General features: G+C 34.8%; 1 protein-coding gene across 4 annotated transcripts in view; it reads left to right on the top strand.

Annotated features, from left to right (window-relative positions):
* Nucleotides 1-24,389, top strand: part of LOC102893720 (cytochrome b5 reductase 4) — a 75,582-nt gene that overhangs the window by 7,774 nt on the left and 43,419 nt on the right. For all 4 annotated transcript variants that reach the window (XR_003044435.1, XM_006926345.3, XM_015600652.2 and 1 more), the window contains exons 3-4: nt 14,700-14,800; nt 18,273-18,354. Coding sequence is in view for 3 of the 4 variants with exons in the window: in XM_006926345.3 (XP_006926407.1) it covers nt 14,700-14,800; nt 18,273-18,354 (183 nt within the window). In the remaining variant the exon portion in view is untranslated. The remainder of the gene's footprint in view (nt 1-14,699; nt 14,801-18,272; nt 18,355-24,389) is intronic.

Below are 24,389 nucleotides of genomic sequence, written 5' to 3'. Positions count from 1 at the left end.
TGGGACTATTTTCTCTTTTTAAGTATATGGCAGTATTTCTGCTTCATGTTCAGGTGTGCCGAGTTGGATCATGTTCCTAAAAATGATGTGAAAAGTTCTTGGCTGGCAGCAGACTGTAAAATGTAAAAATGTAAAATGTGGATATTGGCCTGGCATAATCTCTAAGGCAGGTAATATGGAGTTTCTAATTTGTTCACTTAATTCTCACCATTTTCTGTAAAGTATGTAATTCCTTTAATGCAGTGGAAGTTAATTGGAGTATTGAGGGGATAGGGGATATTGTTTTTTCAAAAATTTTGTTGAATTTACCATTAATTCATGCTTTTGTGATTTTTTCCCTTATTGTTGTTTTCTCCCTCTCTCATCTGTAAGAGTTCTGTTGAGCCTATATCAGACTTTGTTTTTTCTGTAGTATATTCTACTGTAGTATATAGTCAGTCAGTGAGGGTAATGATGTGCTAAGTCCTGAAATCATCAGTTGGCAGCATGGTGCAGCCTTTGATCTTAGGGTGAGGGAGAGTGTGGCCCGACTGATAGTCCATTTAAATAAATGGTATTCAGAAATAGTTGATTACAGTCAATAGACTAGTGGCCCTGTTATTAAAAATTTAGTGGATTAAGTTCTCCAAATGGGATTTAATGGATTTCATTTATAACTTGAACATGCTTTGATTTCTCCTAATGCTGATCGTCATATACTAATAAATTAAAGAGGTCTGCTGTGACCCCTGAAAAAAGTGACTTTTAATGGGTCTGTATTTTTCATGTTTCATCTCTATTTTAAAAAATTGTGGCAAATTGATTCTAAGAAGTAGTATGTAGCCCTATTATATTTTTATTACAGTTTCCCGATGTCTAGGTTCATTTACAGTAAACCTTTTTCAAATTTATTTGATGGTAGTGTTAAGTTTTTGTGAATACAGTTGATCCTCATTATTTGTGAATTCCAAATTTGCAAATTTGTCTACTCACTAAAATTTATTTGTAACTCCAAAATCCATACTCACAGTGCTTTCACTGTCATTCACAGACATGCACAGTACAGTGAAAAATTTGTGTTGCCTGTTCCTAGCTGAAGTCACACAAGGCGATGCTCTGCCTTCTTGTTTCAGCACTGATACTGTAAATAGGTGTCTTTTTTGCAGCCTATTTGATGCCATGTTTTCCACATTTTGTGCTTTTCGTTGGTGATTTTGTGGTTTAAAGTGGTCCCCAAGGATAGTACTGAAGTGCTGTCATGAGAAGGCTGTAAACATGCCTAGTGGAAGAAACACTTGTTACATAAGCTTTCTTCAGGCATGCGTCATAGTGCTATTGGCTGTGAGTTCAGTGTTCATAAATCAACAATACATATTAAATAAAGTACCTTTAAATAGAAACACATCAAACAGGGTTTTGTATTGATTGGTTCACAAAAAAAATGTCACCAGAGGCTTACAGGAACCTAACATTGTATTTTCTTCTAAGAACAGTGGTTCAGTATTTGCTAATTTGGTATTCGCAGCAAGTTTATAGAACATAATTGCTGCAAATAACGAGAATTGACTATATTTCTTTAGGCTCTGTTTGTATTGCGGTAATAATAAAGTATAGTAAGTTTTGTACTTTTTAGATTAGATTAAAACCACCAAGAATAGAGTTATTTTTCCATCAGTAAGATTTTTTCTCTAGTTTTCCTTAGCTCCCTGATTCAATTCTCTTTTGAGAAACCACAGTATTGTTTCCAACAGAGAAGTTCATCTATCTGAAAATTTTCTTCTAGGAGCAGTTTTTCAAATTTGGAATTAATGTTTTAATTTATAATGGAATATATTATTATAGTACAATAGAGTATCAAAATAATGTATTACTACAGTTAGCTCAACTATTCTGTAGATCATCTACTTTGCTATCCTCATTACTTTTTTCTTGATAGCAAATTTTTGAACAACTCTTCTATCACTCATTTGTTTAGGAAATACAAAGTAATAGGTTTTACAGGTACATTTCCCTTTATTCATTCATTTCTACTCTAATCCATAGATTTTCAGGTTGCCCATTCGATATCATTAATGCAAGTAATCTACTCTTGATTTTGTTAGTTCTGTCCTACTGACATCCAAGGCTGTTTGCCTTCTTTTACTCTGTCTTGATCTGCTTTACTGTCATTTAGTCTCTCTCTCTCTCTTTTTTTATTTTACTCTTTCTCTGTACCTCCCTTATATTCACTAAAAATACAATAGAAGAAAAAAAAAACTGGTCTCAGGGTCTCATCTAACCCTCAGGTGTTTTGTTTAGTTGAACAAACTTCAGCCAACATTTTAAGATTTTCTTTGTAGAAAAGTTTTGGATTACAAATACAATTTTTAAGAAGTATATGGACTTGTTCAAGTTTTTCTTGTTCTGGTGTCAGTTTTTATATATTTTTTAGTAATTTCTTAACTTCATCTCAGTTACTGATCATATTAGCATGATGCTGTTTACAGCATTTCCTTTTTTGTCTTTCATGCCCATAGGTTCTATAGTGGTATGCCCCCTTTTATTCGTGATATTGTTATTTTGTGGTTTCTATTCTCCTTAATCAGTCTTACTAGAAGTTTACCAATTTAATTAACTTTTGGTTTTTATTTTCTCTCTCCATTTTCTGTTTCATTCATTTCTAGTCTTATTGTTAATAGGGAGATGGCTATTTAAAGTTTTGTTTTTCTTTCAGCATTCGCATCAATATATTTATGGAGCTATTTTGTAATAACTGTCATTATAGTCCTGGCAAATGTCTGAGTTACTTGGTAGTGGCAAAATCAATGTTGCAATTTTTACCCCCACTTATGTTTTAGCTCTTGCCATTACCTTTTCACTGATATTTTTGCTCACTTTAATTCAGTACCTAGTCATACAATTTTAGTTTTTTAATTAAAACCACACATATATAGCTCAATATTTTTTATAAGGAATATTTTCTGTTTTTAAATGTCTTAGCAGGTTGATGATATGTCAGACATGTGCTAAGTGTTTAATTTTCACAACAAACCTATGAGGTGGGTATTCTACTTCAGAGATGAGGGTACTGAAGCTTAGAGAATCCTTATTTTCCAAAAGAGGAAACTGAAGCTGAGGTAATACATCAGTGGGGACTCATCGATGTGCCTGGCAGAAACTCCAGTCTAACCTGGTTTAAGTATAAAACAAAACAAAAGTTGACTAAAAATTAACAGGTAAAGCTGATTTGAGGTGAGGTTTGGTGTAAGGGCTCAGATAGTATCCTCAGGACCTGCTTTCACATTTTTAGTTTCCCTTCTGGGATTGCTCCACTTTAGGACTAACTACAGCAGCATGATGATCACAGCAACTCTCCCCCTCGTTATTTTCAGTTTATATTCTCTTTACCTAATAATAGCTAAAATAAAAGTCTTGGAATTGGCTGTGATTGGCACAGTTTTGATCTTGTTCACATTGCTGTGACGGTAAATCTATTTAGGAGGAAATAGTGTACTTAAACACAAACCTAGGTCACAAGCTTCATCTTGTAGCCTCTTTAGGGCCAAACTGAAGCACACATAACTGAGAGTTGGGGAGGGCATGGCTCTTTGAAGAAAAAGTGATGCTGTTACCCAAAGGGGAGTGGATGCTGGTACAGAAAACAATGCTTACCACAGAGAGTAAAGTGACTTGCTAAAGACATAGCAAATGAAAATAGAGCTACTGTTTTAACCAACGCAGCCTGGTTGTAAGCTTTTATGCTTAAACTATTAAACTACATGGCTTCTGTTTTACCATATTCAATTCTACATATAATTCTGGCTTAGCATCTGTGTGTAACTTTGAGTGCCATACGTAAATTTGTTCATTAAGAAATTATCATGGGGTGCCTATTACTTGCAGCTCTTCTCTTGGGCTAATTAACATTGTTAATTAACAATCACACAGGATATCTTTCTGAGACAGTTTTTGTTTTTAGTAATTTAATGAAACATAGCTTTTGCTTTTTTGTGTGACTTTGTATGTAGTTGTCATTCATAGAAAATAGAAAAGATAGATTTTAACTTTTTTTTCTACCTTGGTTTATTTATTTAATCAGTATTTCTTGAGAGTCTAATATGTGTCATGTACTGTACCAGGTTCTGGGGGTTAACGTGGAAATATAAAACAAGATGGCTCTGCTCTTATGTAATTTACAATCTGGAGGGGACCATACAGTGTTAATTAAGTCTGATGGATATTGTGGAGAGGTATGCTGTGCCAAGTGAAGACTGCAGAAGGTTGAGCTGAGATGTGAAGGATGAGTGGGAGTTAACTAGGCAAAGAGAAATGGGAACAATATTCCAGGCTCCAGGAAAAAGCGTGTGCAAAGGCTGGGTGATATGAGTATGAGAGAAGGGGTTGAGGGAAGAAGAAAACACACATACACACTGTGCATAAAAGGAACATAAAGTTAGTGATATCTGTATTTTTTCTTCTCTTTCTCTTGTATCAGAAAGACGTACTCCAAAACACTCTCTTTTCTAAGTCTGGTCCCTCTATGATGTTGGGCAGTTTGCTTCTCCTACATTGTTTAACGTCCTCAGTTCTTTCCTTTCTTCCAATAGCTTCTTCTTTTTAGTCTCCTCATCTTTAAAGACCCGACTTTGCTTTCTTCCTCCAGACCTTATGTAGGACCTCTATTAGAACATCTATAACATTTTTTAGCTACTTTTTATATTTCTGTTTTCCTATTTAAATTGAATTTCAGGATATTAATATAATGCTTTTCTTCCTACCCCTAGCATACAGCACAGGGCATGACTCATGGCTAGTGGTCAAGAAATGTTCTTTGAATCATGTATAGGACTTTAAAATCACATTATAGTAGGGATATTTTAATGATTTCACAAAATAGTAACCAGTTGAGAGACTTTTATTTTGCTGTTTCCAGATGATTGGCTCCTGGAGTTAGGGAGTATACCAGTTCCTTAGTCAGAAACTTTGTTATTTCTGGACAGTTTTATAATATACATTAATGGTCAATTTTTCATTTTTGAGCCTCATTTTAGAATGTGAGCCATAGCCTAAAGGGATCATATGTTCTTGTTCCTTTGTACAGCTTCATATTTCCTTTCGTAGAGTTTGTATACTGTGAGGATTGGGTAAATATTGATTTAAGGGCCATTTTTGTCATTAAATACTTTAAACTAAACTTTTTATTTTGAAAAAAGCTTCAGACTTACAAAGAAGTTGCAAGAGTGATGCAGCGAAGTCTATAAGCCCTTTATCTGCCTGGATTCAATCATTGTTGACATAATCATCATTATATTTTAATTAATCCATTTTATCTACACTATTAACATATTCTTTATACCTCTGTCTTCATTTTAATAGTTGTTCTAAGATTATGATATACATTTTTAACTTATCACAGTCTATCTTCAAATAATATTATACCATTTCACATGTAGGATAAGAACCTTATACTTCTGTTTCTCTTTTGCCTTGTGCTATTATCATTACTCATTTACATCTACGTATGCTGTAAACCCCACAATTGTTATTTTTGCTTTAGGCTAAAGGTCCTACAGACCAGTACCACCAGTCCAGGGCTGATTAGGACCTGGACCGCATAGCAGGAGGTGAGCGGTGGGTGAGCCAGCAAAGCTTCATCTGTATTTGCAGCTGCTCCCCAGTGCTAATAACCTCACCGCCTCATCTCCACCTCAGATCATCAGGCATTAGATTCTCATAGGAGCACTAGTCCCTGGTGCCAGAAAGATTGGAGACCGGCTGCTTTAGGCAGTCACTTACCTTTTAAAGAGATTAAAGATAAAAAATTCATCTTTTATATTTATCCACATTTTTGCCATTTTCAGTGCTTGTTATTTCTTTGTGTTGACTAAAATTTCTCCTGAAGAACTTTAACATTTCTTGTAAGTGCAGCTCTGTTGGTATTAAGTTCTCTTAGCTTCCGTTTGCCTGAAAACATCTTTCTTGCCTTCATTTTAAAAATATATTGTCAGGTATAAAATCTAGGTTGACAGATTGTTTTTCTAAGTGCTTTAAAAATGTCATTCAGTTTTCTAGTTTGCATAGATGAGAACTCTGCTCTCATTCTTAACTTTTTTTGTAGTATGTAAGGTTTCTTTTCTGACTGCCTTTGAGCTTTTATCCTTGGTTTTCAGCAGTTTAACTATGATGTAGTTTTCCTTTTTTTTTTTGGCTCGGAGTTTTATAAGTTAAATGTTGGAAAGTTTCTGGCCATTATCTCAACTATTTCTTATACTTTTTTCTATTTTCTTCTTCTGTGATTTCAGTTGCATATGCATTAGACTCTGTTACACAGCTCTCACTTGCACCTTTCAACTTTTTCACTCGTTTTTTTTCTCTTTGTGTTTCAGTTTGATAATTTTTTTTGGCTTTCCTTCAGCTTTACAAATTTTCTCATCTCTTGTGTCCAGTCTGCTGATAAGCCCATCAAAATAATTCTTCATTCTGATATAATGTTTTTCATTTTTAGTATTTCTCAGACTCCTTTTACTATGGTTTTTATTTCTCCTGAAATTTCTTACCTGTGAAGTGTCATCCACATTTCCTACCAGGCCTTTTAAGATATTAATTATAGTTATTTTAACATCCCTGTCTGATAATTCCAACATATGCATCATCTCTAAGTCTGGTTGTATCGCTCTTTTTCTGTCCTGACATATCTTTTTGAAATATATGTCTTATAACTTTTGATTGAATGTCACACATTGCATGTAGATGAACACTAGAACCTGAACTCATTAAGAGGTATACTTTTTCTGGCAGACAATTAGGTTATGTTAGTTAGTTAGTTGTTGATCTGGATTTGGTGTTTGTTGTTGCTATTGACACCATCAGTGTACCACAGATGAGTTACTGCTACCTTGTTTTTAGTGTGGGTCCTGAAGTGCTAAAGGATTTTTCTCATTATTCCTGTTCCACTCTTAGCTGACAACTTGCCCTATATACTTGTATGGGGTCTCTCTTCATGCTCTTGCTCCTCTCCCAGTGGCAGACTGTTCTTGCATGTTACTTGGTGCAAGACTTGTGGGTAGGGGCAGAAGGGGTTTTGCAGTTTTCATATTTCAGCCTCTTGTCTTTGGCAAGTCCTGTGCGCCTGAGCCTTAGGGGCTGAGCTTTCTCAGTCACTTCCTGTCACTTCCCTGGTGACAATATTCTCTGCCTCCTACTCAGTGTAGGATCTAGAATGCTAGAATGCAGGCAGCTTTATTGCCTTATTCTCCTGTCCCCCCGCCCCCCCATTACAGCTTTGTCTTTTATCAGTAAAGGAGGAAGAGGAGGACTGGGCTGAGGGTGTAGGATATGAGCAATTTCCTGCCCCTCTTCCAGTGCTGGAAGAGCTCTGTTTTGTTATCAGCACAGAACCTGGCATGAGTGGGCTTTCTATCCCTTTTCCAGTGCTTAGCTTATATTTGCCTAGTGTCAGTACAGAGTAAAAGAGGTGTGTTTTCTACCCTTTCCAGCAGCCACTGAAATTAGTGCAGACTCTAGAGTGAGAGTCTTTAATTTCCTTTTCAAGCAACAGACATCCTGTGCCACATATCAGGGTTCAGTCTGGGTGAATTTCTTGTTCCTACGCCAGCAGTAGCTGATAACCATCTTGTATTAATGCAGGCCCAAAGTGTAGATGGACTTTCGTTGGTACTCCTGCTCTACCTTCAAATATTGGAGCAGGTATTCACATCTGTACCACCAGTGGGCCTGTGCCCTGCTCACTCTGTTTCTCATGAGCATCTCCTTAGGTAAAAACTTTGAAGAAAGAATTGGTGAGTGGGTGCAGAATCCCCTGTGTCTGAGGCTCTCAAGGTTCTAAATTGGCAGTAGTGCACACTTGGCTTTAAAGAATTTGTTAAAAGTTCACTTGTTTTATAGTAATGTTTCTTTTTTCCATGCTCTGGCAAATGTGAAATAATTCATGTGTCCTGTCTACTCAGAGGGGCTTGTCACCCTTTGGAATTTAGATTATTGGTTGCCTTAAGACCTCACCTTACCGATGGGCTCAAAAACATAATTTTTATGGATTATCTGACTTTTTATTAAGGGTAGAAGCAATATTTCCTGTAGCTTTCTACCTCTTAAGTTCATCAATACATCTTAACCTTTGAAGCTGACTTTGGAAAACAGGAAATAACTCAAAGCATATAAAAACATATTTGGCTTTTTTCCCAAGTAACTAATAGCAAGAGAGTTAAATGCTGTTAGCTATAACTGGTAGACCTGAGGCACAGGCAGACAGAGGGAAATGATCTCCTGGAATAGGAAAGAGATAGAGGAAGGCAGGAAAACTGATCTTTTAGGGAGAGGATATCTCGATTAGTTTTTATATAACTTCTAAATGCAGTTTAAAAATGGTAAATGTGGCTACTGCTAATAATGTTTGGTCATTATTCTCCTTAGGAGGAGTTTGTAAATTTTTTTCAAAATATTCAGTGTAACTGATTGCTCAGAATGTTGGTTAATTTTTAATGCTTTTACTGGTCAATTTCCTTCTAGTTAAATGTCAGGACTGTTTTTCATAATACTAATAATGTCACATAAGATGATCTTTGATGATTATGCCCAGTTAACCTTCTGAAGTGCTTTAGAGGCCTTTATCACATTCTGTTTTAATTTTCCTGTGCAAATAGAGGCACTCAAGAGTAGGTTTTTGTAGCTCTTTTGTAAATTGAAGTTGTTTGCTGCAGTTAGAAGCTCTAAAAGCCAGTAGATAAAATGAAATGAAATTCTGAAAAAATATTTTTTTAAGCCAAAAGAAGTCAGGGAAATAGAGGAACAGAAACACAAATAGAAAATTTGTGGGGTGGGGGCTGGGGAGGAAAACGCAAGACTGGCCTGGAGACTAATTAAAAGATAGCTCTAAATTCAGCCACATCAGTATTTAAGTGTAAATGGACCATCATTCTAATTGAAAGAGGTTGTGTGTATCAAGACTTTATCTGCATGATATCTATAAGAGACACACTTTAAATATAAAGACATAGTTTAAAAGTAAATGTATAGGAAAAAACTATACTATCTAAATAGAAAGTATAGTAAAGTTGAAATATATTAATATCAGATAAAAAATATTACCAAAGACAAAGAATCTTACTAGAGATAAAGATATTTCATAATGTCAAAAGGGTTAATTCATTAGGAACATTGTTAATACCTGATAAAGTTTCGAAATATATGAAGTAAACATTAATAGAATTGAAAGATATAATTAAAATCTACAATCATTGTTGCATATTTTAACCTATCAGCAGTTATTTGAAGAACTAGGTAAACATCAGTAGACATAAAATAATGAACATAACGTGTAATTTCTTTACTGAACACAAGATGGCAAAGTAGTCACAGTACTTGCAAAACTGGATCTTTGCATTTGAATACAGTGAAATATGTCATTATTTTGTGAACATACTGTTTTCCTTTCTTTATTGTAGTGCCAACAAAATGAACAGTGGTGATTAATGAAATAAATAGGAATACTGCAGTATAGTGCCATAATACTTGGCACATACATAATAGGCATTAAATAAATTTTTGTTGAATAAATGAAATGTGGGGCTTTGGAGTTATATCTGTGTTTAAATTTTAAAACAATTTATTTTAAAATTGAATTACAAAAATACTACTTTTCCTTCTAGCAGTAGTTGTCAGACTTTTTGGTTTTAAGATCTCTACTCTTAAAAATTGTTGAGGGCCCCAAAGAGCTTTTGTTTGTGAAGTTTCTGTCTATTGATACATAATACATATTTTTACGAAAAACAACATTTTCAAAACAAAAAATAGGTCAGAAAGTGGCATGGTTTTACATTTTGGCAGATATTCTTAATGTATGTTCAGCAACCATATTCTCATGTTATATTCTCCATTTAACTTATATGCTCACAAAAGAATGAGATTTTTAAAAAGGCAGATAGCATCTTAGTATTACTATGAAACAATTTTGGTCTTGGATCACTCACGCAAAGAGTCTTGAACTCCCTCAGGAGTCCTGGACCATACTTTGAGTCTCTCTGACTTACAAAACAAGACAAAGAAAAAATGAAGAATTATTAGTGGGTGTGTGGCCCGAACAATGTACATACAGTTTACTCCTTGTTGGTAGGCTGTTCGGGTTCCCATGTATGGTTACCTAACCAGAAAAATTGTAGGAGCCTCATCTAGGAAATATTAATGGTACAAAATGTCACTTAAGTCTTAAATTGTACTGTCTCATATTTAGCTGTGGGTCAGGAATAAGTTGGAGCATGCTGCCATCCAATTCTGACTTGTTATCTGAGGTATGTGGTATAGTTTAGGTTCTATTGGTGGAAAAAAGTGTTTCCTCTGAATGAGAAGCTGGAGTAGTGACTGAAAAAGAGCTTTCTGAAACTAGAACCTTCACATATTACTGTTGAGAGTGGAAAACAGTCTGACAGTTTCATAAAAAGTTAAACACAGATTGCTGTATAACCTAGCGAAACCATTCCTAGGTATGTACTCAGAAGAAATAAAAATATATGTCCACACAAAATCGTGTACATGAATTTTCATAGCAGCATTATTTATAATAGCCAAAAGTAGAAACAACCTAAATGTCCATGAACTGTTGAATAAACAAAATGTGGCATATCCATACATGGAATATTATTCAGCCATAAAAAGGAATGAAGTACTGATACATACACTGACATGGATGAACCTTGCAAATATTATACGAAATGAAAGAAGGAAGACTCAAAAGACCACATATTGTAGCATTCCATTTATATGAAATGCTCCAAATATGCAAGTCTAAAGAGGCAGAAAGTACAGTAGTGGATACCTAGGGCTGGGGAGGATGGGAGGAATGCTGCCTGAAGAATGTTTCTGCATATTGTTAAATTGTAATATCGGTTATGGTCCCTATGCAGAGACTCATAATTTTGCAATATCCATAACAAAAACTTGAAGGGAGTTTCTTTTTTTTAAAGAACTGAGTCTCTTTTTCTTCTGTTTCTTTTTAATATGTTTTAAGATCTGCTAATGAGACGACTGTTACTATGTCTCTTTTAGCCTTTGCTGCTGGAAGTTCAGACTATATGTAATGCTCAGTCACAGTAATATTGTTAGCTACGGTAGGCAATTTGTATACTTTCTTTTCTTTTACATGTTTTGGTATAGGTTTTTTTAAAAAAATTTTACACACAAATATTTTATTGTAAGATGCCTGTAGTCTTTATCAGAAGCAGTTGGGATTTAAATTACAACAAATATAAAAATCACATGTGAAAAACTAGAGGCAGTATTTGCCAAGATAGAGATGAATTCTTTCTGTGTAAAAGGGCAACGTTAATTTTCAAGTATGAACTAAGCTTGAACTAAGCTTTTAAACAAGCAGTGAGCTCCTAGGCACTGGTACTGTTCAAGCAGATGCTGGATGATGATCTGTCTGTAGATTCTGTAATAGTGAATCCTGTATTAAATAGAGCAGACTAAAATTGCCTTTAGAGTTCTCCCAGTCTTTTAAGACTTTTATCATTCTGTGATTGAATTGGCAGTATTAGTTTCTGACAATACAAAGCATTAAGTGGTAATTTTAAAATAAGTAATTGTTATTCTAAGAACTTATTTGACAGCTCAGAATTCCAGACATATAACACGAAAGTAATAATTTTGTGTGAAAATATTAGAACAGGTACTACTAGTACATTGCCCAGAGAACTCAGTGTAGCTGTTGTTCTGAATGTGTGCTTTCAATTGCACTGCAGCACTGCTAGGATGAATTAGCTATAAAATGCACCCCTGAATATTGCTAAGGCATTTAAAAATGCTGTATTTAAACAGAGTATATTTCTAATAGAACTGTTGTATTTTCATTTTGATAAATTGCTGCTGCCCTTCTCCTCCTCCTCCTTTTTTTTTCACTATTTTTCCACAGTTTCATTGAGATATATTTGACAAATAATGTTGTATAAGGTAAGGGTGTACAACATTATAATTTTCTGTATGTATATATTATGAAATTAAGTTGCTTTTCTTAACATTCAGTCAATTTTTTTCTAGTACCTACTCATAGACAGAGTTTAAAACATAAAATATAAAACAAAATAAATGATGAACATAGAAGACAAGATAGAAAGATGATGGATGGATGATGGACAGATGGACGGACGGACAGACACACAGATTCACTCTGTAAATCTCCCGCTGCCACTGAAGATCACACATGTAAATGATCTAAAAGCGTCATTTATGATTGATGTTTCATGGGTCTGTTTCTGCCTGTTTTTGTTCTTAAAATCATTATTAGGACTTAGGCTTTGCAGAATTTATTAATTACCTAGCATCAAATTGAGATTGTGTCTGTGGGTCCATTATATATAAATAAATAAGTACTATTGGTTGTGCAGATCTTCCATACCTGAGCCATGAGAGCATAGGAACAAGTAACTTGTGTCCTTGTAAAATTTAGAGTTGCAAAATTAGTTTCAAAAAAACCAGATAGTAAGAACTCATAGGAAGCAAAAAGCTTGCACATGAGAGATTTCTGTGTAGAATCCATGTATAATACAAATAGAATACAGTAAAGAATGAAGGAAAAGCATAAAGTTAGGTTCTTTGTATTTTTCTTCTGCTACATTCAGAGGTCCAAGTTTTAGTTGATAGGAAATGCTTTTGAAAAGGAAAAAAGAAGGAAGGCAATACAAGGGAGAAAGAAAGGGAAGAAAGAGCCTCTGGACCCGAAGAAACAGACCAGTTGCATTGGGTGGTTGGGTTTAAGTCTCATAATCAGCAAATCACTAACTGCCAGGTGTGGCTGGAGCTAACATTTCTTGGGCTGAGACACTAACAGTCTTAATTCCTTATAGTAAGGGATTTTATAGGCATACCTAGTTTTGTCCATTTGAAGAGGATGAGAAGTTCTTTAGGTCCAGAATGATCCCATTCTATCAGAAAGGAAAAGAAATTACTAGTCGAGTCAGTATAAAAGATTGGGAGAAAGCAGATTACACTTGTGGGACATTTCAGGCTTTATATGCTGATCATCGATAGCTGTTAAAGCTACCTGTTTATCTTCCTGCTGGTTGCTGAAACACATGAAATTCCATCACAGAAGGCTAGCTGACCATGTGTTATAGATTTCATGTTCTTGAGAAACTCTAGAACTCTATTCAAGGTTTAGTTGCAGAGAAAGTTTGGAATTCTTTTGTTTGGAAGGGGGTTTTCTGTTTTAAAAAGTCTACTGGGAATAATTTTGATAGTAGTCATTATCTCTGACATTTGTGATCTGCAGGTTTTGGAGCATTAAAAAATAGGTAAATTCTTTCTAAATTTGATGGGTAAAAGTATATAGGAAGGAGAAAGGAGAGAACTCTACCAGTCTTTTTTTTTTTCAGACTTATTTTGAAGACTGCTGAAAGAGTATTTTGTGAATTTACTTCTTTTTGTTGCCAGAATTGCTTTGAGCAATTTTATAAAGAGATCCTGACTGGTTGTTTTTTTCTAAATTAGTGGAAAAACTGCAGTGCCTTTCTTTGGTCTGAAATCCAATTTTTTCTTTCCAAGATTATTATATAGGATGAAAATTTTAAGTTATCTGTGGTTATTTAAATTCATTGAAGTCATCATATAAAGGGGGAATAGTCCTGAACCTAAGAAAAGCAGTTGTTTTTATTCATTCTTGAGGTGTCTTTAGGACTGGATTTGTCTATTATCTAGTTTTCAAGTAAAAGATTAAAAAGCAACTCACTTCCTTGGGACGGCTATTCATCGAGCTATTCTCTATTGTTCCCTATTCCTTTTTCTTAAAGGATAAAACTGTAGTTAAATATGTGAACAGATAGAATGAATATTTGGGGAAGATAAAAGAATTAAGATCTAAACAATAATCTTTGTTCATTGGGCAACTGCAGAGCAGACTTATGCTTGCTTTCACAGAGTATACCTAAGTGACCTAGTCAACCATTGCTCAACTGTTGCTGAAATAATCAGACATATGGGTAACAGCTCAATTCTTTTTCATTGGATTCTTCTAGCAGGTCAGTAGAGGATGATGGAATGGAAATAAGAGAAAGAGAGAGGGAGGGGGAACTTAAAAAAATTACATATAGTGTTTCATTATTTCTTTGGTTTGGGAGGCAGTTCTCTATAGGTCTTCCCATACCTGCATATCTTGTGAGCAGAGGCACTATCTTTGCTCTGGGCAATCTTTTGATGGGTATTTATATAGTGAATAACCTTGTATGGTAAAGCTAATGTCTCCCTTTAGAGTGGAAGACAAGGTTTCTTACTGGTAAGTGTAATAAAGATAATGTCTCCCTTCAGAACAAAGGGCAGGCGTACTCACTGCCAATTATAAAAGATTTGAGTTTCCTAAGCTCAGGGTTTCGAGATCTCCTGTTAGTGCAGCATATTGAGTTTACAGGTATTATCTGGCCCACTTCACATAGCTCTGTGGGAATTGGGATTCAGGGAACTGGTGCACATGCTGATACTCTAGCTGCTGCTACTGATGTGAGTAGTAAATTCTCCTTTGTCTCTGACGTAGGAGTCTTGTGTTTTCTTCAGGACCCCTGAAAATGGTAGGCTAATTTGTTAGCTTGCAAGTATGGTGAAATCTCAGACCCTTTATTTTCTTAATACTTCAACATAATAAATAGGATGTATTTAGAAAGATTGATTGGAACTTACATTTCCAGTTTGTACAATTTTTAAGAAATTTATATAGGATCTTATTTTTCCTTGCTTTGATATAGGGTTTGTTTATAATGTCAGCCCATATATGGAGTATCATCCTGGTGGAGAAGATGAACTAATGAGAGCAGCAGGATCAGATGGTACTGACCTTTTTGATCAGGTAAGGTGCTAAAAATAATCATAGTATTACAATGGAAGAGCACTCTTAAATGTAGCAGTGTGACAATTGTTGGGAAAAAAATAGTTGCATAAATTTCAGATATATTGGCTTGAATTTTTAAGTGTGGGAATATGCTCATAGGTAGTAACTGTTCATTTAATTTGCCTTTGAATTATTTTACTAAAATGTTAGAGATGGTTTCAAATCCGTGTCTAAGAGTCTGCTCTTAAATGCTTTCTGTCTCTGCTGGCAATTGTTTGCTCAATTTTGATCAATTTTGATAATGATGATAATTGACTTATGGGAGGCAGTAGTGATTAGAGGGAAAAACAAGGCACTTAGCTTCTTTGCTCTTAGTCATTTCTCATTTTGAGATTTTTATATAATCAGCCTGTCTTGATGTACTGAATCTTCATGCCATATAGAAAGTGAGTTGATTAATGAATAGAAACCTTATTTTTCCTAGAGTTCTGGCAGAGATTTGGTGTGCAGAACCCCATTTGCTGTTAATGTTCTTCCTGAGTTGGAGAAAAGTCGTGTTTGCCCATTGGTCATAATAGCATTCTCTTTGGGAGATTCTTACTGCTGACTTAAGGCAAATTCCCATTTATTTTGGTATTTATTATTGTCTAGAAATGGAAGCCAAATAGAAAAATTTGGGAACACTTGCCTGAAAACTTGTTTGCCGTGCTTTTATATCTGTCCCATAACTTCTGATGCAGAATGTACTTTTCCACAAGAATGATTTCCAATAGAATCTAGTTCTGTTTATATTCCTAAGTGACGTGAGGTTATATGGACCTTATTTAAGTAAGCTTGTCACAGGGAAGTCACAAGAACTGCTATATTGTTAAGTTCTTTATTAGTTTAAATAATACTTTAATTCCAGATTGTCACATTCCCCTTTTCATTATACCCATGACGTTTATTTATGACTTTAACTTACTATGGAAGCAAACAACTTAATATTCTAGAAACTGGTGAAGTTTCCTGCATCTTTAAATATTTAAGAATTTATTCATGCCTAGTATTTGAGTTGTACAAAGAATATTAAGTAATCTCTTTATTGTCAGATTTCTGTCTCTAGTTTTGATTCCACTCCTGACCTTTTATTTCCAAATGCCTATTGGACAATTTGATAACCAAGTAGCACTCCAACTCAGTGTACCCTCAAATAATATCAGCTTTCTTCCCCCTCCCCTCCCAACCGTTTCCTATTTCTGGTAATGGGGACTTGAAACTACTTGAGTAATCTTTGCCTTCTCTGATTGTGCCTCATATCCAATCACTGGGGAAATCCTATGATTCTGTCTTTAAACATTACACCCTTTTCTCTCTTGTCACTGCCTTAGATCAAGTCATCACCAGCTCCTCCCATTCTATTTTAATACTGTCCTAATATTTTTACTTTCAGTCCCAACTTAGATACCATGACAGCTAGACTAGTGCAATAGTCCCCCATTATTTGCTGTTTCGCTTTCAGTTTCTGGTGGTCAGTCATGGTCCAAAAATACTAAATGGAAAATTCCAGAAATAAACCATTTATAAGTTTTAAATTGCACATCTGAGTAGCATGATGAAATCTTGCACTGTCCCACTGTGTCCAGCCAAGGACTTGAATCATCCAGCGTATCCATGTTGGATATGTTCCATGCCTATTTGTTATTTACTAGTTGTCTGAGTTGTCAGATTTGCTGTTATGGTTTCATAGTGCTTGTGTTAAAGTAACCCTTATTTTACTTAATAATGACTCCAAAGCACAAGAGTAATGATACTGGCAATTCAAATATGCCAAAAAAACAAGCTTTAAGGTGCTTCATCTAAGTGAAAAAGTAAGTATGGTTCAATAAGATATTTTGAGAGACCATATTCACGTAACTTTTATTATAGTATATTTTCATAATTGTTCTATTATTAGTTATTATTGTTAATCTCTTATTGTGCCCAATTTATAAATTTAACTTTATTAGAGTTCTGTACTCCATAATTTCAGGCATCCACAGGGGGTTCTTAGAACTTAACCCTTGTGGATAATGGAGGATTACTGTATTCTTAAAGACAGTCAGTCATCTTAGCACCTTGCTCTACAACACTCAGCTCATCATTCACAGTGGGATAAATTTAAAGTCATTATTTGAGGCCCTAAAAAGACTTTATCAAGGTAAATGTTCCCAACATACATCTTGCTTTGAGCAAACTGAAATGCATCGAGCAAATCACCAGTTCCATCATTGACAAAAACTCCTTGAATGATTTTCTCCTTCATCTATCTGTTAAAATTCTACCTAACCTCATAGCCCCAGAGATAATGCTTTACACATTATTGGATGCTTCATAAATATTTGGTAAATGAAATTTCAGTATTTATTAATAAATGAGTGTCCATTTATAATTGCATATATAATTTTTGTGTATTTTCTATTTTAGTGTATATTTACTCAGGAACATACATAAAATTCTGACATCAGAATTATTCACCTTGATTATTTTAGTGATTATATAGTATTTTATTGAATAACATATTACGGTTTTCCTGTACTGGTCTTTTGCAGTTGGACGTTTAGGTTGTTTTCAATATTTTGCTAATATAAATAGTGCTGTGAAGAGTATCTTGGTACCTGTATCTTTGTGTATATACAAATATTTTCTCAGGTAAATTTCTGAATTGCTGAGTAAAAGAGCCGCCTATTTTAAGATTTTTAATGTATATTTAAAAAGTGCCTTTCAGAAAGGTGGTTTAAATTTAATTCCCACCAATAAGTCTGGCAACAAATACCCTCAGTTATTTTTCTTGAAGTGACGGTCTCACCTTGCTTCTTTTCAAGAAAATGTCTATCAAATATTCAAGTCTGAATAACCAGCTTTTTTATAGGTCATTTTTTCTTTTAAACATAAATGACTTTTCAAAAAAAAAAGCTCAGTTCCATTTGCAAATCAAACAATTGCGGAAGTATTTTGAGAACTTCGCATTTTGTCACACAGAATATAAAACAGACCTGTACTCAAGGGTTGAGATTTAAGAAAATTAATATTATTTGCTTCATGAAGGATATTCTTAAATGAAACCAGATCTTCACCCTCCGCCTGGTGAAGAAAATAATGATTGAAACAACTGCTTTAATTTGTGCTAAGATGCAAGCAGTTTTACCCACCATTACTTTTTCAACATCAGTGCAAATGTCAACCCAATGAAATAGGCAAATAAATTTTAGTATATTTTGAAACGAATTGAGACCTCAGAGATATCTGAAGGGTGTCAGGAACCTCCAGAGATCGATAGACAACACTTTGAGAACGTTGTTCCAAATAATCCTAATGTATGCTGCCTTTCTGTCACTCTCTTGTTGGCCAATTAGATCTGCTTCTTTATTTTTCAGAGCAGTGTAAAAATGTTTAGTTCTGCTCAGAATAAAATTAGAGCATCTCATGAAGTTAGTCATGTTGCTTTTCTGTCATTTATATCTCATACCAGGTTCATCGTTGGGTCAATTATGAATCTATGCTGAAAGAATGCCTGGTTGGCAGAATGGCAGTTAAATCTGCTGTTCCTAAAGGTAAGTGGTGCCAGCGCAAAACTGGCACTGATGTCTGACACACGTGTACTTTTTTTAACTTGGATTTCCACAAATAGATTTAAAGAAATCGCTGTATTGTTCTCATTTTCACTGGCTGCATGGTCTGCGGTTTTATTCTAGCTCTTCTTTAGAATGAAACAATGACATTACTTTAAATTTTTGACGTGTTTTGAGAAAACATTCATAATGTAAGGAACAAGCATTATAGAAGAGAAAGAACTTTATTTACTCTTTGCTTAGTTTTCATTTGTCTTTTGCTGTTATATAGACAGATTAGCTAGAGCACTTGGTAAGAGTTGACTTTTAGATTAGTATTTTATAATTTAATTTTTTGAATACGTGATACATTCACATGACTCAAATGAGAAAATATAAAAAGTTACACAGTGAAATTTTTCCTCCTAGCTTTGTCTCCCTCCCTTTTGCCTTGAATCTTTTCATTCCTTACTTCATTACCATGGAAAACATATGTTCTGATTGTAAACTACGTATAAAATACAACCCATTTCTTGCATTTCTTGCCCTTACCTTCTAACCCGTGGCTCTACAATCTGTATGGTATTGAAGATCATCTCTTTACCTCCTAGGTTTCTTTCAGAACAGCACCCTTTGAAAATTTTAGACTTGCAATAGAAGTAGCATAAATACTTTGCTTAATTCTTTGCTTTGGAAGAAAGGTAGTCTTTTTCTTTTTCTTTTTTAGTAGCTCTTAACTTTGACACCCAAATTATGAATAAAAATTGGCTTACTCGACCTGAGTCTTCTACTGTTTATTTAGTGTAATGAGTTTTGTAATTCAAGGCCTTGTTGCCAGAGACCTCCATCAGCTGTATGTAAATAGCACAGACATACCTAGATTTGAACCCTAGCTCCATGACCTGTGTAATCTTTGGGCCAGTTTCTGTCTCTGAGCCTCAGTTTTTTAATCTGTACAATGGTTCATAGGGTCAAGAATTAATTGACATGAGTAAAGTTCCTTGAATAGTGACAGTAATAAATGCTCAAAAAGGATTATTTTTTTTCTTCCTATTGCTACAAAATAAATAAGCAGCAATACTTATATATAACAAAAGCAAACTAGTTTGAACTTTCATGTCTGGAAATTCTTCCCGACAGTTTACTTTTGTAAACCAGTCCCTTTCTTCTATTAATTGGCTCCTAAATTCACTGATGCACTGCCAGCAGGAGATATGATATTAACTAAAAATCCTAGATAACTGATTTTACCTCATCCTGAACATTATATATCTGGTACTAAAGGTCATTTGTTCTTATGTAATACCATTCAGGGTAACCAGAAAGTATGCTAGACTCCTTAGGCTTCTGTTCCATAGGAATATGAAATTAATAAAAGGACTTTTCTGGTTTTTTTTCCTTCTTTCCTGGAAGCAAAAGGCAGATAATCCTCAAAATGCTTCACAAAAACAACAACAACAACAATGAACATCATTTAAAATGAACAGATTAATTCACAAGGAAATCCTCAGATATCCAAAAAAGAGTAGTTAGAAGCAGCAATCCGGTGTGGTAAGCTAGCTCTGAAGCCTCTGTTTCCTCTGTTTCTAGCACTTATCTAGATACTCAGGAATTAGAGCCACACAGGAATTTTAATGGTCACACAGAGGGTAGAAGACCAGATCTTGGGTCTGTAAAGGCAGGGAGTTGGAACTGGAATCCCTGTTTGTGGTTTTGACTCTTGAAGGGCTATATGATCAGTGAAATGGAAAAGCTTAGAAAGAAATCAGTCCAGCAAAGGGAATGTTAGGATATATTGCCTTGACTTTGTTTATGAGGTGATAGAAGAGAGGAAAGAGAAATTTCCTTTAAGAATTTGTAACCACAGTGCTGCCCATGTGAGAGTTGGGAATTTCAGTATATACCACCTATGTGGTCTCAAAAACCTTAAACCAAGAAATAAAATAGTCTCTCCTTACTGGTTTCCCAGGCCACTTGACAGATATATATACAAAATTTTAATGGTTTTAACCTAAACCCTCAAAATTCCCACATGTACATATCAGAAAATTATTAGTGCACAATAAAAAATTAGACAACATGTGAGGAAACAAGTCAGCAGAAACAACAGCAAGATTTTTACCCCTTAGACTTCTTTATTTATATACAGAATAAAAGTAATTTTGTTTGAAATGTTTAGGAAAATAATGAATGGTAATGAGTAAAAAAATGAGACTGCTAAAAATAATTATGTAGAATTGAGTCAAAACAAATAGAACTTCTAGAAGTGAAAAATCTGATGAAATTAAAAGATACATAGCAGTAATTATCAAACAGTTTAGACATAATAGAAGAGTTCATTGAACTGCAGGAGTGAGCAGCAGAAATTATGCAGAATGTGGCACAGAGAAACAAAAAGATAGAAAAATATGTAAGAGACATAGAGGATAGAGTAATTAGACTTAACACTTGTAATCATTTCCAGAAAGAATCAGTGATGAGAATGAGGAAGAGATAACATCCGAAGGGATAATTGCTGAGAATTTTCCAGAATTGATAAATCACAAATACTCAAATCCAGTAAGTTCGGCAAACCTTAAGCAAGATAAATTAAAAAAAAGAAAAAAAAAAAAAATCCACACAGACATTGTAGTAGAAATGCAGCACACCAAAGACAATGAGAAGATATGAATGAAAAGCAGCCAGAGAGATAGATTTACTAACAAACAAGTGATTAGTAAATTGACAGTTAATTTACTTGTGTAATTTACTAGCAATACAGCTAATTTACCATAACAATAATAGAACCCAGAAAACAATAGAACAGTATCTTGAAAGTGCTGAGAGAGAAAAATCTAAAATCATTCAATAACAGATGAAATGAAGGTAATTAGGACTAGAAAACAGCAACAATGAAACCCCAAAACATATGAAACCAAAATCAGGAAGGTTGAGAAAACCAAGGATTTCTAACTAAATCATAATGATAAAGAACTAAACTGTAATGCATATTTCATTTCCTCTTCACCACCTGGTTCATGAGAGTACAAACACATTTTTTTACCCAGAATGAGATATGGTTTTTGAGATACTATGTGTTCATAAATTTAAAGTTTTCTTTTTAACACTATCTCTAGCCCTGATTACTGAGGCAGCACAGTGAAAAGAGCACAATTTCATAGAGGCTGACTTGGCTTCAAATTTCATCTCTTCCACTCATAAGCTGTTGTGTTCTGTATCAGTTAACAGACTTGAGTGTTTTTTCTTAGTGGTAAAATGGAGTTTAAGACCGAAACATTCTAATATTATTGTGAGGATTAAATAAAGTAATGTTTGCTAACTACCTAGTATATAAGAAACAACCGATGGCGGAAGTAGCAGAAGTGGTTGTTGCTACTGAGGCTCCCTTTACCCCTCTACTCCTACAGTACTGAGGCTACTTATAAAGCAGCATGTTGTGATGTGTTTTACCACAACAGATGGTCCTGTTTCTGTGAAAAATAAAGTATCATTATTATCGACAGAACATGTGAGAGTGGGATTGTGAATCTGTTTCACTATAAAGCCTGTTTGGTTTAAACGTGTTTTGCTAGGGTGAGGCCAGCAGGTAGTGATATGAGATAAATTGCAAGGTTTTAGGAAGCAAAAGCAAGAATTTTATAAGTCAGAAAAGCCTTGATTGCAAGCAAATTAATTGGGTTTTTGTAAGTGTAGAGACTTAAAATCTAGCAGGATACAGTCTGAACTCCAGGCTAGCCGGAATGAATATACCATATAAAAGGGACAGAGTAACCAAAAAAAAGAGATTTAATGTGTCAGAAATAAGGAATGCCCACAGGTAAGGTGAAGAGTTGTTTTAATAGTACTGCTATGCCTTTCATCTGCAAGCAGGATTGATCATTGAACTCTGTTGGCCTGAGACTTATGGATGGAGACTGTTAGATGGGGCAACCATGTAATTGTCCAAACTGGGGCAGTTTTGAGAATGAAAGAAGGTTCTATTAGTAATTATGCTGGGATAATGGAGTGAACTGTGACTCTGGCAAACCAGGGTATGTGTTTAATCTATAATTAGAATTTCTAGGTGAAATGGGAACGGAGGATAAAAACAGATGAAGTGGGAATAGTAGGTGGAAAAAGATTTGCTGATGTGAAGATTTGCAGGGGCTGGGCAGAGACAGTGGATCTACTGAAGAGGAATTTTATACATGAATTTCTTTTAATACTGGATCCGTCACACCATCTTTTAGGTGGGTGAACTGCCAGATTCCAATGCATGGGGATCCGGAATTGGCATTTTGTAGGCAGCCTACAGTTGGGCAGTTTTAGGAGGATAGTTTTTAATTTATCTGGTGGTTTCTAGTGTGCCAGGGTATCTAGGATGAAAACAGAAAAGCTAACAGATAGACTATAAAACATAATACCAGTGGATCCTTATGTAACGAGTCAGTATGATTTTTATATTCCTTTGTTTAAAAAGAATGGTTTGTATCGTGCTTTAGAAAGATATCAATAATGAATAAAAGGAAAAACTTCGGAAAGGTAAGTATTAGTTGCTGATAATTTATTTACATGGAACACTTCATTCTCTGGCAAAGATGAAAAATGTTCTTACTCTTTGCCCTTATTCTAGTTCTTTTCTGTCATTACGATAACCAGTAGCTTAGACTTGGTATGAAAAAAGAATAAAATATCATATAATTTTATTATTGATTGCATATTGAAATGATAATATTCTGGGTATATTGTGTTAAGTAAAGATATATTATTGAAATTAATTTTACCTGTTTCTTTTTACTTTGCTAATGTAATTTTAGAAAATTAGAAACACTTGTGGCTTACATTATATTTCTTTTGGACAGTGCTATTCTAGATCATAAATGTACTTTAAAAAATTAAATGTAAGTCTATGGCCATGCTTCCCTGAACAAGCCCGATCCTGTATGATCTTGGAAGCTAAGCAGAGTTGGGCCTGGTTAGTACTTAGGAAGGCCAGGTTAGTACTTAGGAAGGCCAGGTGCTGTAGGCATAAAAAATTAAAAAATAAGGGATTGTAAACTGACAAGGTCCTTGCAATTTGTGAGGTCAACCAAGGGTTGCCTCGCCTAAAAAAAAACAAAACATTTTTTAAATGTTCTATTTTCCAGCATCATAGTACAGTCTCAGGAATGTTTCTTCTTAATTTTTCATTGCTTTATTACGGTTTCTAATACTTTTATATTTTTAGTTTTCACGCCCACTCTCTCAAGTAGTTAATGACTATAAATCGTGTAGAACCATATAAATCAATAGAATATCTAGGAGTGGAAGAGGTATTTAGAGCTGTTCTATCACCCTCAACTTAAAAGTGAGAATACTGAGGTTTGTAGACATGGATACCTTACTAAAGGCTATCATTATTTAATTGGAGAAGTTCACCACTTAAAGAAATGATTGTGCTTTCCTTTGTAAGTCAGAGAATCACCTCATCAAAGCTATCCACTTCTGCATAATTTACTTTCCTTTGGCATATGCGAGTACTTTTTAACTAGGGTTGATTTTTTTCACAGAATATATTTGGCAATATCTGGAGACATTTTGGTTGCCAGGAATAAGCTCAATGCTCCTGGCCTTCTGATGGGTAGAGGAGAGGTCAGGGATGCTGCTAAGTCCCCTACAGTGATAGAGTCCCACAACGAGTTATTCAGCCCCAAACTTTAATAGTGTTCAAGTAGAGAAACCCTTGTATATGAATTAGTTTTTTATTCTTAAAAATGATGGCATTAATGACACATGGATGTGGAGCTGGTATGTAGACAAGGCAACTATTCTAGCTGCCAGCTAGAAGTTCAGCTTCTGGAGTCAAAGTTCTCTCTTCTAGGAGCATCAGTGTCCTCATTGATAAAATGGGGACAGTTCAGGACTCAAGTGAATGGGTAAAACACAAGCTCAGAGGCTAACTGGTAGAGGAGAAGCAAGGCAGTTACTAGCAGAGAGAAAGGGGCAGAGTGTCATGATGAAGTGGACTTTACTGAGTGAGCAAATTTGCTATCTCAGTCAGGCTGCCTTAATGTGCTTTT

Source organism: Pteropus alecto, unplaced genomic scaffold (assembly GCF_000325575.1).
Source record: "Pteropus alecto unplaced genomic scaffold, ASM32557v1 scaffold7, whole genome shotgun sequence".
Classification (NCBI taxonomy): domain Eukaryota; kingdom Metazoa; phylum Chordata; class Mammalia; order Chiroptera; family Pteropodidae; genus Pteropus; species Pteropus alecto.
The sequence above is the reverse complement of the archived record's forward strand: the minus strand, read 5'-3'. Positions and strand labels throughout refer to the sequence as shown.